Below are 13,132 nucleotides of genomic sequence, written 5' to 3'. Positions count from 1 at the left end.
GCAGCCATGAAACTTTAGATGCATCTGATGCTGTGTCTGCCTTCAGTACCTCAGCCCTTCAGGAGCTGGTGCACAGCATCACTGGTTGCAGATGCTGGTGTGATGGGGGCCAGCCCCACCTTAAAGGTGCTGAGAGCTCACAGAGAGGATGAGAGAGCTCTGTGGAGCCTGCCCACGATATTCTGGCAGCAATGACCAGCACTGCCGAGATGCAGGCATCAGTAATGTTTCCAGAGAATGAGGCACTGGACAATCACTGTAGTCTGAAGGGACCCTGGACTGAGACACCTATCTTTTATCTTGTGCAATGTTTCACATCTGAATGACAAGAACACTGCTCCTCAGAACAAGCAGCCACAGGCAGGGTGACATTCTTAGGAGTTTATTGACAATAGTGAGCAGATGCACCAGTGATCAACATCCGTGGCCAGGCTGTGCAACTACTTTTGCTTAACTTTCCTAACCCTGCCGCTAAGTCTTGGTGCTCCCCAGACATCTACATCAGAGGTGGAGGCAGCCTGGTGCATGTGACGCCTTGTTTGTAATTACTTTGGTGGGTGTCCTCTGGAGGGCCAAGACCTGGAGGGCCCTGACCTGCTTCCAGAGTCCTTTGTGTGGCAGTGGGTGTATCAGGGTGCCTGCCGGGCCAGATGGTAAGTATGCCTGGCCTGTGTGGGTGATAAGTGGTCCCATGGATGAGAAGAGGACAATGATGATGTGTGTGAAATAGTGAATGGTGACGTCCCTTGCACTGGCAGTGAGTGAGGGCCCTGTGGATGTGTATTGGGTTTGTGAGTGCGTGAGTTGGGAGTGATGAGAAGAATGACTTACCTTGGCGTAGCGGAGATCATCATTCATCTTTTTGCAGCATCGGGTGGCTGTCCTCCTCTGCAGGGCATTCATGCTGATCACTGCTGCCACCACCTCCCAAGCCGTGTTGGTGACATGGTTACCCATCTTGTGGCCAGAGCGGGGATAGAGCATATCCTGGCAGGCTTCCACGGTATCCAGCAGTCACTCGAGGGACCCGTCGTTGAAACAAGGGGCTGCAGTCTTTTTGTCTTTGCTGGCCTTTTCTCCCAGGCAGCGGTGGTGAGCTGATGGCGATGAGTGTTTCACTGGCGGTTGCCTTTTAAAGATGGCGAACGGCGTGATGCAACAGTGGGATGATGGTGAGCGGGTGAATGGAAATGCCTTGTTTCGGCGGAGTGAATATATAATGAGGCGGGAAGATACGGCATGAAAACCCACCATTTTCATGGGCGGCTAGGACTCCATTTTACCCGCCTGCTACCGCACTTAGTGCAATTCTGGGAAAATTCCGCCCACTGCATGGATGTAAACACCCTCAAAACCAGACTTCATATTAAGTCAGTGCCTGTAGTAGGCAAGTGGAAAAAGGGAGAACAGATCAAAATTTTGCCAGTGCAATTTAAAATGTAGGCTGCAGGTCTTATGGTGGGTCCCAGCATATTAGTACTTTAAAGAGCTGCTTGATTCAAAAGCAATAGGTCAATTGCTAAATGAAATTCATCAGTGCAGCTTGGATCCTTAGTCCTTGATGCCAATGAGGAACTTCATAAGTGTAAAATAAGTGTAAAAAAAGAACTGTCAGGCAAGAGAACAGTACCTTAGACCAAGAACACAACTGTACATTATGAGCTTCATTCACGGATGAATCCATCAATTGAGTGACAGATTACTCAAATCCAGACCTAGATAAGGCTGCTCGTAATGGAACAACTCACACAAAAGGTTTTTTTTATGATATATAGCAGAACACACCTGCATCTTTCTCCTTCCTGGCACTCCCAACTATGTGGGCCGGTCATCAGTTTGGAACTACCTTCCCTTATAATATTTTCTCCTTAAATTCCATTTAATTATATAACTTATGTTAACCTTCTTGATAAAGCTTTAATTAATCACAGTGTTGATTAGTTTATTTGCTTCTTTACAGAGTAAAGACATTGATGCAGTTACATTGGATGCCGGGCAAATATACACAGCTGGAAAGCTGTATGGACTGGTGCCTGCTGCAGCTGAAAGTTATACCAGTAAGAAATAAAATAGAGTAATTCTGAACTCGTGCTTCCAGTGAGGAGCTGCACTTAAAGTTTTTGGGTCAGAATATTCAGACTAGCTCTTATACTTCTGGACTGCTTTGCAACCTTGAAGCAATAATAGCCAGAAGGCATTGAGACCCCTGTAAAGCTAAAGCACTGTACCTCTATCAGATACATTTAAGATAGACTAGTTTTGACAAACACATAATGAGAGACCCTTTGCTAGATCTAGATTAATGGAGAGAATTAATAGATTTCTCTTCAGTCATTCCTTCAATAATTCAATTCAGACAACACACTGAGAAAACATTTTATACAAGAGTGATTAGAATTTCAATGTATCTCCCTGGTCAAAAAACAGTATTTTCTTTGCATAAGCAGTAACGCATAGGAAACAGTTTAGTTCAACTGGAAATCTATCCAGTGAGAATAAATAGATTGGTTCAGCAGCACAGAATAATTCAAAAGGCAGTATTTCAGATGAAATATTAAACTGGGAAGTTTACGCCTCCATAAAAGTATTAAGTAAAAATATACTTAAAGAAGCAAAGTAAAAAGATTATTCATATTAACTTAGGCCAATAATAGCCCACGTTTAGTTCCTTGTTCTCATGAAATTATCACTTTGTCCTCTATGGAGGGATTCACTTCAAGGTTTAGTGAGTGCATTCCACATAAAGATACTGATTTTAAAAAAGGTTAGCAGTCCACAGGCCAGCTTTTATCTCAAGGGAAGAGCAATTATTGACTGGCTAAATTGTTGTGCAGATAAAACCCAATTACCAAATTGATTGTACTCTTACTTAGAGTAATTTGTTCAAACACTAGGACATATTGCTGTTATATTGGCAAAGAGCCATAAATTGTGAGCTGCTTGGTTTAATATTTTAGCCAGTATTAAGATGGCCCAGATCAAGGTTACAGCATGACATTAGCGAGTGTGGAAGTCTTCATAGAGTATTGATTCAACAACAAACTGCCTTTGAGACTAGGAGATGCTGGCAGGGCATCAGGTGAGGGCTAGTTCTTCTAGCTTGGGAAGTGGAACTGGTGTCACCTGGGAAAGAAAGGTGTAGTAGAAGGGAAGATGGAATTTCCACTATGAAGATAACCATTTGGACATCCACGTAAGTACTTAGCATTGTGCTTGGCAGTTCTATTGTTACCTTCTAGGACACAAGTGTGCCTCTTTCTCAATCAGGCATGGTAGTCAGCTGAATGTAGTTTAAAAATATATATTTTATTCAGAAAAATAGGTATTTCCATGCAGGTTAAAAATTCCAGTTTGGATATCAGGTGGACAGACTTGTTTGCCAAAAACAGTCATTTTATCAAATGTCTTAAGTATATATTAACATTTCTGCATGGATTGCAACCATCCATTTCAAAATACGTGGAAAACCCATAACTGAGGCTCTCCTGTGGAACTATTCCCATTCTAAAAGTGTCCACATTTAACTGCAATGCCTGTTGTATTTAAGTGATGCTATGCTAGAACTGTACAATGTTAAAGGTATGTCACATAACACTAGTTTGGAAAAGCAAAATCTGACTGTAAACTAGGCATTTAACTCTCAGTGCATTTCTAGATCCTGACCACCAGTTGGCTCTTCAGCAGTAGGATTTCCTTTAGTTATTTTGCGATTTTAATTTTTTTTCAAGTAATTTTTAATGTGTTAATTACCCAAGCTCATTAATTTGAGTGTAAATGCTTCCTTTAGTGCTCACCCCATCTCCTTTCTTAACAATTGACTGGAAGTTCTGATTTTAAGAAACAGTTATTTGAGGGTCCCCTGACAAATATGGGCTTTTGATGAATGCCATGATTTGATGTACATGGCAATTCATAGTAGGATTGACAATTGGGCCATGGGATGGGAGGTTAGTGATGCTGGACCAGGCAACTAATAGTGAAATGTTGGTTCTCTGATCATGTTTTACTTATTGACCTTTTACAAAGAAAAAAGTATTGAATAAAGGTAAAGAGAGTGTCAGGTGATAGTGGATTTGGTTTTGAAGGTCTGCCAGTTAGTGGACCTTCAAAAGGTCCTGGTGGGGACAATATCTATCCCTGACCAGAACATGTGTCTCATTCAACAAACTCACTTCCATATCTTACCAGTTACAATGAGGGTTAAATTAAACTTTAAAGACTAGGCAAAACAGGTGGTAGTGGATTGACTGCCTTTTGTGCATCCTGTTGATTTCCCTCTCCATTGACTTTCCTGCCAGGGTTGAAGTGCCAGTTGCTTTATTTGCTACCATTTGTTTTGTTTCTGCTGCAAAATTGAATTTCATTCCCAATTCCATCTTGTCCAATATTAATATTTTTATTTTTATTTTCTGTGCTAGATGATAATGATGGAGCATCATATTATGCTGTGGCAGTAGTAAAAAAGTCAAGTCATAATGCCTTTACCATCGATCAGCTGAAAGGAAAGAAGTCCTGTCACACTGGGTTGTCCAGGACAGCTGGCTGGAACATCCCCATTGGTACCCTAATTGAGAGAGGGGACATCAAGTTCAACAAATGTAATATTGGTAAAGGTGAGGAAGCAATAAAGGTAATTGCTTTTCAGCCCCTCAACAAAGATAACAGGGAAAAGTACTGCTTACAGGGTATAGAAATAATTTGGAGTTGGGGACAGAAGCAGGGCTGTCTAATTTCATAGATGACTCTAGATTTTGAGGCAGGGTGCTACAGTAAGAAGGAACAAGCAAATCTAGTGTAAAAGGATCTGGATAGGTTGAAAGGAGCCTGATCAATAGCACATGTCATTTAAAGTATATTAATGCAGGATGATGAGATTGATGGAAGTAAACAGTAGGAATATAAACAATATGGCTATGGTTACATTACATAACACAATCTGGGGCTATTAGCGAATACCTTACTGAAACCAATAATGTAATAATCCAATAATGCAGCAACAGTATTGAAAGCTAACCAGCATAGTCAGTGGGGATCATAGAATCATAAAATGATACAACCACAGGAGCCCATTTGGCCCATTGTGTCAGTGTTGGCTCTTTGAAAGAACTATCTAACTAGTCCTGTTCACCTGCCCATCTTTCAAGCCCTGCAATTTTTTCCCTTTCAAGCATAGAGCATAAGTTCCAGGTGAACAAGGCATTGGTAAGGCTGCATCTGAAATGGTGAATCTGATACTGGTCATTGTACTGTAAGAATAGATTTTCAAGCACTAGAAGCTTGAACTCTTTGTCCTTGCAAATTACTGCCCCATTTCCAACCTACCTTTTCTCTCCAAAGTCAAATAATGTGTTGCTGCCTCCCAACTCTCCCCATCATTCCCAGAACTCCATGTTTGCATCCCTGTAGCAGGGTTTCTGCCTCAACACAGTCTTACCAGGGTCAAAAATCATATTCTATGTGACTATGACTATCCCTCCTCATCCTTCTCGACCTGTCTGCAACCTTTGACACAGTTGACCAAACCTTCCCCCTCCAACGCCTCTCCACCATCACCTTTCTGAGTAGGACTGCTCTTGTCTGGTTCCATTTGTGTCTATCTAACTCTAGCCAAAGGCTCACCTGAAATGGCCTCTGTCCATTTCCACATCATTACCACTTGTGTCTCTAAAGAGCTATCCTTGGCCCTTCGGTGACATCATCCAAAAACATGGCATCAGTTTCCACATGTATGCTGATGACACCCAATTCTGTCTTGACCACCCCCCCACTAATTTGCATGCAAGCACTATAGAAATAAGCGAAACAACAATCGTCCCAACATGCATTCTAGCCCATGCAGTTGGAGAAGAGATCTTTAAGTTAATATGCACAATAACATGAGTTACTGTAACAAATATGGAGACGGCTGACAATTTCATTGTCTCCCCTGTACAGCAGTCAGTGAGTTTTTTTCTGCGAGCTGTGTGCCAGGTGCCAATCAGCCAGATTACCCATCAAGTCTTTGTCAATTGTGCATTGGAAATGCCAAAGGGAAGTCAAAGTGCGTCTTCGGTGCAGATGAACGATACAGTGGCTATACAGGAGCGTTCAGGTAATCTGACAGAATAAAGTATATTGAATAATAGCTGCGTCTGAGTCCTTTACAAGATCTATCAAAATCAGCTGTTTATGGTGGCAATGTAAACCGAAGGAACAAAAGTCACCTGGTAGGGCCTATTGGCATATCAATTCTGAGAGCTGCAGGGTGGTAGGATATGTATCTATTCCACGTACAGCTTCTCAGGATTGAGGGAGTGGATTTTCAACTTGACGCCCAGGTGAAAAACTAGTTTTCTGGATCAGTTACCTGCTTTTGAAACCACCTGAGGTTCGTTCCATTGAAATCAATGAAAATGAAAATTGGGTCATTTCTACACCAACAACTGCAACTACAGTTTTACACCCAGGGGGCATCTGGAAATTCAACCCCAGATCTTTTATCTAACTGATAGTGGAAAATTAGAAAGTAATGTTATGGCAACCTGTGTAACCTCTCATGCAGCACACAAGAGTGTGGTGTGTCTCTGGCAAGGCCCTTCTAGGCGATCTTCAACCTGCCTTTTTAACCAAAGATATGGGGAATATCATTACAAAAATAAGGATGAGAATTACAAACTAAGGGCACAGAATAGTTTTTCAGTGTCTGAAAGCAATCTAAAGGATTAAAATTTCTGAGCACCTTCCTAGTTAACTTTTGTTGAAAGCATTGCTACATTTGAACCTTGGTTTTACAAACACAGGACCAATAATCTTGCTATTATCATTGTTATCTCACTGAGATTTCTACACCTGACTTCAATGAAGCTTTAGACCAGGGCAAAGTTTGTTGCAGGAGAATTGTTCAAAAAAGACTACTGAGGGGACAAAATTAGCAATCTAGCATCATTGATTTAAAGCAATTTATTTTTCCCATTTTTGGTGGGGAGAATGAACAGAATTAAATATAAAATATCCATTTAATAATTATGTCATTCACATTCTGATTCATCAACCATGGCATCTAAGCAGTGTATATTGGAAGAGGGGGAATGTGGGAATTTTTTTTTTGTGAAGTATTTCTTCTGTGACCTCTATCCCTCAGGAGCAACTACAGAAATCAAAGAGCATGCTCCTGCAAATTATATTTGTTTTTTGTGAAATTTAGTTAAATATTTTGCTTATCTCACTGGATGATGTTTAGTGATTTTATCCAGATAGTGAATTGAGACAGCTTAATGTTGGCAGTACTGATGTGCAAAAAAGTGAGGTGGAAATTTATCTGCAGCTAGTAAAGGCAAATTTGATCACAAGTCAGTACTAAGGGTGATAGCAAAGAAAATTATGGCTGTACAAGACAACTAATTTGCATGATAAGACAAAACTCAGTCAGCACCCTTGGCTATAAAATACTGTTTGTTTAACCAATAAAATCTTAGCAGTCACAGAGTTTAACTAAAGGTATGCATGCTGTAAAGCATGGCTTAATGATTGACTGGGCTGGGGGAAAGCAGAAACGTTGTTATAATTTATAGGAAAATAATTGGAAGGGGTCATGTTAAGGTACTTAGAATTATGCAGTAATTACTGCATTAATTTACAGCTAAAGCATAGATTCTAGTAAATGACATCTTGATCTGGGTTTTGGGTGGTAATGATGGTGAAACTATCAGCATTCACCTTCATAATTCCACTGAAACTTACAGCAACTTTGGGTGTTTGCACAAGCACAGAATAATGCTGAAATCCAGAATTACATACATACAAAAACAGCACAGGGACAAGCCATGCAGCCCAATTAGGCTCTGCTGGTGTTTATAATCCACATGTGCCTCTTCCTATTCCAGCTACCTCATCTCAGCCTTGCAGCATATCCCTTTCCTCTTGTGTACTCATCCCATAGCTAATGTGTAAATTGCTTAAATCAATCACTGTTAGTCGTAGCGAGCTCCTTATTCTAACCACTCACTGAACAAAGAAATTTCTCCTCATTTTAAGATCGGCTTTATTAGAAACTATCTCGTACTTACTGCCCCTACTTTTGGATTCTGTCACAAGTGGAAACATTTTGCCACATCTACCCCATCCGAGAAATTCATAATTTTATAGACCTCTATCGGGTTTCTTCTAAGTCTTCTCCTTTCTAAAGGAAGAAGCCCTAACTTGTGCAATCTTTCCCGATTGCTGTAATATCTCTGGTGCTATCCTTGTAATTTTCTTTTGTACTTTTGCTAATGTTTCTATGCCCTCTTTATAACATGGAGAGAAGAACTGTCCTTTATACTCTAACTGTAGCCTTATCAGAGCCCCAAACAAGTTTAACATAACTTCACTACTTTTGAATTCTGTATCCATATGAATAAATGCCAGTGCTTTGCTGACCTGCGATAATACTTTTAATGATTTGTCCACTTGTACCCCTAGAACATCAGAAATTGATCTCAGTGATCCTACGCTGTGTTGAGGTTTGCCAGGCTATAATCCCTAAGCAGCGAATTGACAAAACCTTTCACTTTTACACATAGCCTCACTGTAAAAACCCTTGAAAAAGTTACACCTTGCTGAAAGAGGTATAACATCAGGAACAACTTATATTTATATAGCACATTTAAAGTAATAAATATCTCAAAGCACTTCACAGGAGAATTATAAAATAAACTGATTTTTAACAAGATACTAAATTCAGAATTACTGCTAAGCACCCTCACAGGACCTGAAAAACGAATTTTGTATTAATGGAATGTCAAATTTGTCCATTATGATAAATTCCATATTTTAAAATATTTATTTGAAGTATTTTTATACTATTTTAGTTTTCATCTTAATCCAATGATTTCACTGAGATTTTACATTAGTTGTGAAGAGATTCAATGCTTTTAACTTCTTGGTTTGCTGTCTATGAGACTACTTCAGTGTGATTGGCTGCTTATCCTGCTTTCTGATGTCAGTGCTGTTGCACCTCTGGACATCCCTGTAACTTGACTCAAAATTTAAACTGCCATCAGGAAACAGGATGTCAATGCCAAAAAATTGCTGGATCTTTGTGGGCAGCTTTCTTCAAGGTTAGCAGCGAATGGCATTGCTTTACCACTGATCACAAAATCTAATTGTACAGTGTGCCACCCAAATAATAACTTTACACTGCTAATAAATATGTAATTGGTGAAGGTGGTAAAGGCACAAAATGAGAAGGAGAATAAAACAACTACATTTTTCTCAATTGAATTTTTAAGCATCGAACTCAAGAATTGGGAACTCATTGCCTATAGGATTGCAAGGGAGAATTGATGTTTAGAAATTGTGTAATCCAGCACGTTATCACATCAGCATATAGAACCACTGTACTGGCTTAACTTTTGTGTGTAGTAGGAGTGACATGAAAGTAACTTATTTTCCTTAAAATCAATAGGTGTCTTGAAGAAGTAGGAGATGTAGCATTTGTTAAACACACAACTGTTTTCGCTAACACTGATGGTAAGTTTAGTTGGCTCTTCTGGTTGCTTCTCCAACTTCAATGATATCCCGAATCCTCTATTTTCAATCCCTAATTTTCTTTCAATTACAATCCTGTCCACTTTTATCCCATAGTTACCCTACATATTTCTCCTTCTCTTTATGTCTTATCATCTTCCATTCTATTCTTTCCACCATGATTTTCCTGCCCATCTTTCTTTCAATTTTTTTTTCTCTCCTCGCTTTTCCTCTCACTGTTTTATGACAAAAGGTTAGACAGACTGGGCTTATTTCCACTGGAGTTTAGAAGAGTGAGGGAGTGACTTAATTGAAGTATATAAGATCTTGAATGGCCTTGACAAGGTGGACATGGAAAGGATGTTTCCTTTTGTGGGTGTGTCCAGAACTAGAGGGCAACTGCTTTAGAATTAGGGGTCGCCCTTTTAGGACAGAGTTGAGGAGAATTTTTTTCTCTCAGAGGGTCGTGCGACTTTAGAACTCTGCCTCAAAAGGCACTGGAAGCAGGGGTCATTGAATATATTTAAGGCAGAGGTATATAGATTGTTGTTAGGCAAGGGAATTAAAGGTTATCAGGGGTAGATGGGAATGTGGAATTCAAAACACAAACAGATCAGCCATGATCTTATCAAATGGCGAAGCAGGCTTGGGGGGCCAAATGGCCTATTTCTGCTCCTATTCCATGTGTTTGACACTCCTTTCTCTATCCTGGTCAAAGTAACATTGGAATATGTAGATCAGGAAATACCATTATTGATCTGTCTAGCAAGCTCTAAAGTTCAACAGCAGAATACACAGGTTCACCACCTATAATCCTTCAATTAATCTCATCACAGATGCCTGTCAAATTCATTTTAAAATTACTGATGTTATATCAGTTTCCTCCTCTAAGCTTCATCCTACGTCCCTTCACTGTTATTATCGAGGATTATGATAAACAGTTTCTCAAGAGTCACCTTGGCAATACTCTTAGCAATGCTTAATTGTCTGAATTTTGTGGTCAGTTGCAAAAGAACATTTTTCGATGTTTCATCACACTGACGGTTGACCACAGACTTTTCATGGGCTTTTGAAATTTCTCTGCATTCGAATTAATCTGCCACCGAACCGCCCACACTACCAGCCTCCAAAGCTTTACATTCTTCCTCGCAGTTTGCCATTTTCCTGGGGTAGACCAACACCCACATCCTGCCAAGCCAAAAATATTTAGTCTCATTTAGTTTCATGGACTCTACTAACTTACAATTAATAGAGATCATTTAAAGGGTGGCTCCCTTTATAAGGAATGTGTACAGGACAAGCAACAGCATGACGCTTCAACCATTTGGACTGAAGAATCCTTTCCCAAGCACAGAGTCTAAATCAGGAAGTTTAAATTAACAAATTTAATTGTAATACTACGGGCAGAAAGTGAGAGAGAGAGAGAAAAAAAAAGATGGGATTAAGAGAGAGATAAGAGGCAAAAAAATTAAAAATATTTTTAAAAGTTAAAATCTGAAGGAATAAGTCTCCACACTTGTAAAATTAAATATTCAATGCCAGAGCAGTTGTTTGGCAGCAATTAAAACTTAAACACACTTAAAAATTCACTCACACCTTGAATGCACTAGCCTTAACTTTTTCCGACATGTTTAATGGGTAACTATTGGGGAGGTACAGCAACTTCATGCTGTTATATGGGTACCTCGCCGAGGTACTGGTGCAGCAAAATTTGTGGAGGAGCAGGGAAAATTGGACAGCCACTGTTCGATTTTTACATCGAACTGCTCTCCAGAGTTGCTTTCCAATTTATTCCATAATAATGGCAAGCAGTGAAAATGTCACCGTTACTTTTAACACAAATTCATTACCTCAATAAGATTATCTCTCCGTTTTCTCTACTGTAAACGAGCTCTGCTTTTGTAGTCTCGTCTTGTAACTCATGTCTCATATCAGGTATCAGACTGTTAGCACTTTGCTATATCATTTTCAATTTTCTTTCTGTGCTGCTTGTGATAAGATAACTCTTTCCCCATCTACACAAACTACTGCAACATATTTTCTTAGAATTAGATTTTTTACAGCATTTGGCCCAATAGCCAATGCTGGCTCTCTGCTTAGTAAATGTCGCATTCCCTGACTCTTTCTCCAATCCCTTTTTAAATCTTACTTTTTCAAATATTTATCTTTCAAAAGCTATTATGGATCCTGTTTCTGCCAGGGTAATATATGTTCTAAAACTCTCACATAAATAAAGTAATGTATTTCTACCATTCCCATCATTTTTTGACTTCTCACTGCTCTTTTTCTTAAAATCTGCTACTTCACATTTCTCTGCATTGAAAGTAATCTGCCACCTAACTTTCCACTCCACCAACCTCCAATGTTTTACATTTTTCCTCGCAGTTTGCCATTTCCCTGGGGCATACCAATACCCACATCCTGCCAAGCCAAAAATATTTGGTCTCATTCTTTGCTTTCAATTCCTTAACAGCTCCCTAACTCAGGCAGCAACTTTCCTTCCACTACCAAGTGACTTAATTTTTATGACTAATTAGACATCTGAAAGTCCATGCATTCCTTTTACCTATGCACTCTAATATGGGAGAACATTTTTATTGTTTTAAATTGTATTTGTTGAGCTGTACCAGATGTTAAAACTTCATAGGTTTATGAATGTGATTTTTTTTCATTAGGGAATAATCAGGAACCATGGGCTGTGAATCTAAAATCCAGTGATTACCAACTACTGTGCTTGAACGGTGCACGGGCAGAAGTGAATCAGTGGAAGGACTGTAATTTGGCTGTGGTTCCATCTCATGCAGTAATGGTCCATCCTTCCACGTCCATTACTGCTGTATTTGATTTGCTTGATAGAGGACAGGTAAGTAGGCACTGCCCCTGTACTTGAGTTGCGTTTCCAAGTAATAAACGAACAACTATGAAAGTAAACAAAACAAAAATAGAATTACCTGGAAAAACTCAGCAGGTCTGGCAGCATCGGCGGAGAAGAAAAGAGTTGACGTTTCGAGTCCTCATGACCTGGAGTTTTTCCAGGTAATTCTATTTTTGTTTTGGATTTCCAGCATCCGCAGTTTTTTTGTTTTTATCTTTATGGAAGTAAACATTTCACTAAATGTGGAAGTTTGAACAATCTGTCTTGGTACTATCTCAACAACTGTAGATTAGTCAACTCTTCAAATCCATCATCCTAATTCTCTCTATTCTTAAACACCAATTTTGAGGAGTTTGTATTTTGTTGTCTCCAAGTTTGATGTAACCTGTACAGCACTCTCACCTTTGCTCTCCCACTGGTCCCAATATTGCCCCACCCACACCAGTCCTGAATCTTTCTTACAGGAGATTCACCCTCTCCCAGCTCATTTTTATCCATTAAGCCAATCACTTGTTCCTCCTCATCCCTTGTTCCTTTTCCTACTTAATTGCTGAGCACTTAATTCTCCATCCTGGCCTGTCTTAGCAGACTTTAACAATTATTATCTTTCAAAACTGCCATCGTCATCTCTTTGTCAAAATGCCATAATCTATACATCCACTGCCTACAACTGCTACCCTATCACATCCTGCCTTTCCTCTCTTGATCCTTGAACATGTCCAGCTCCATGCCTGATCCTCCTGAAACTGCCAATTTGAATAACTGTGGTCT

At 39.7% G+C, this 13,132-nt stretch overlaps 1 protein-coding gene across 1 annotated transcript in view; it reads left to right on the top strand.

Annotated features, from left to right (window-relative positions):
* meltf (melanotransferrin) overlaps positions 1-13,132 on the top strand; it is a 58,839-nt gene that overhangs the window by 38,594 nt on the left and 7,113 nt on the right. The window contains exons 10-14 of the mRNA XM_041182746.1: positions 1,961-2,057; positions 4,419-4,613; positions 5,935-6,091; positions 9,425-9,489; positions 12,162-12,349. Of these exons, the coding sequence (XP_041038680.1) occupies positions 1,961-2,057; positions 4,419-4,613; positions 5,935-6,091; positions 9,425-9,489; positions 12,162-12,349 (702 nt within the window). The remainder of the gene's footprint in view (positions 1-1,960; positions 2,058-4,418; positions 4,614-5,934; positions 6,092-9,424; positions 9,490-12,161; positions 12,350-13,132) is intronic.

Source organism: Carcharodon carcharias, chromosome 2, assembly GCF_017639515.1.
Source record: "Carcharodon carcharias isolate sCarCar2 chromosome 2, sCarCar2.pri, whole genome shotgun sequence".
Taxonomy (NCBI): Eukaryota; Metazoa; Chordata; class Chondrichthyes; order Lamniformes; family Lamnidae; genus Carcharodon; species Carcharodon carcharias.
Note: the sequence above shows the minus strand (reverse complement) of the source record. Positions and strands in the feature narration are given on the sequence as shown.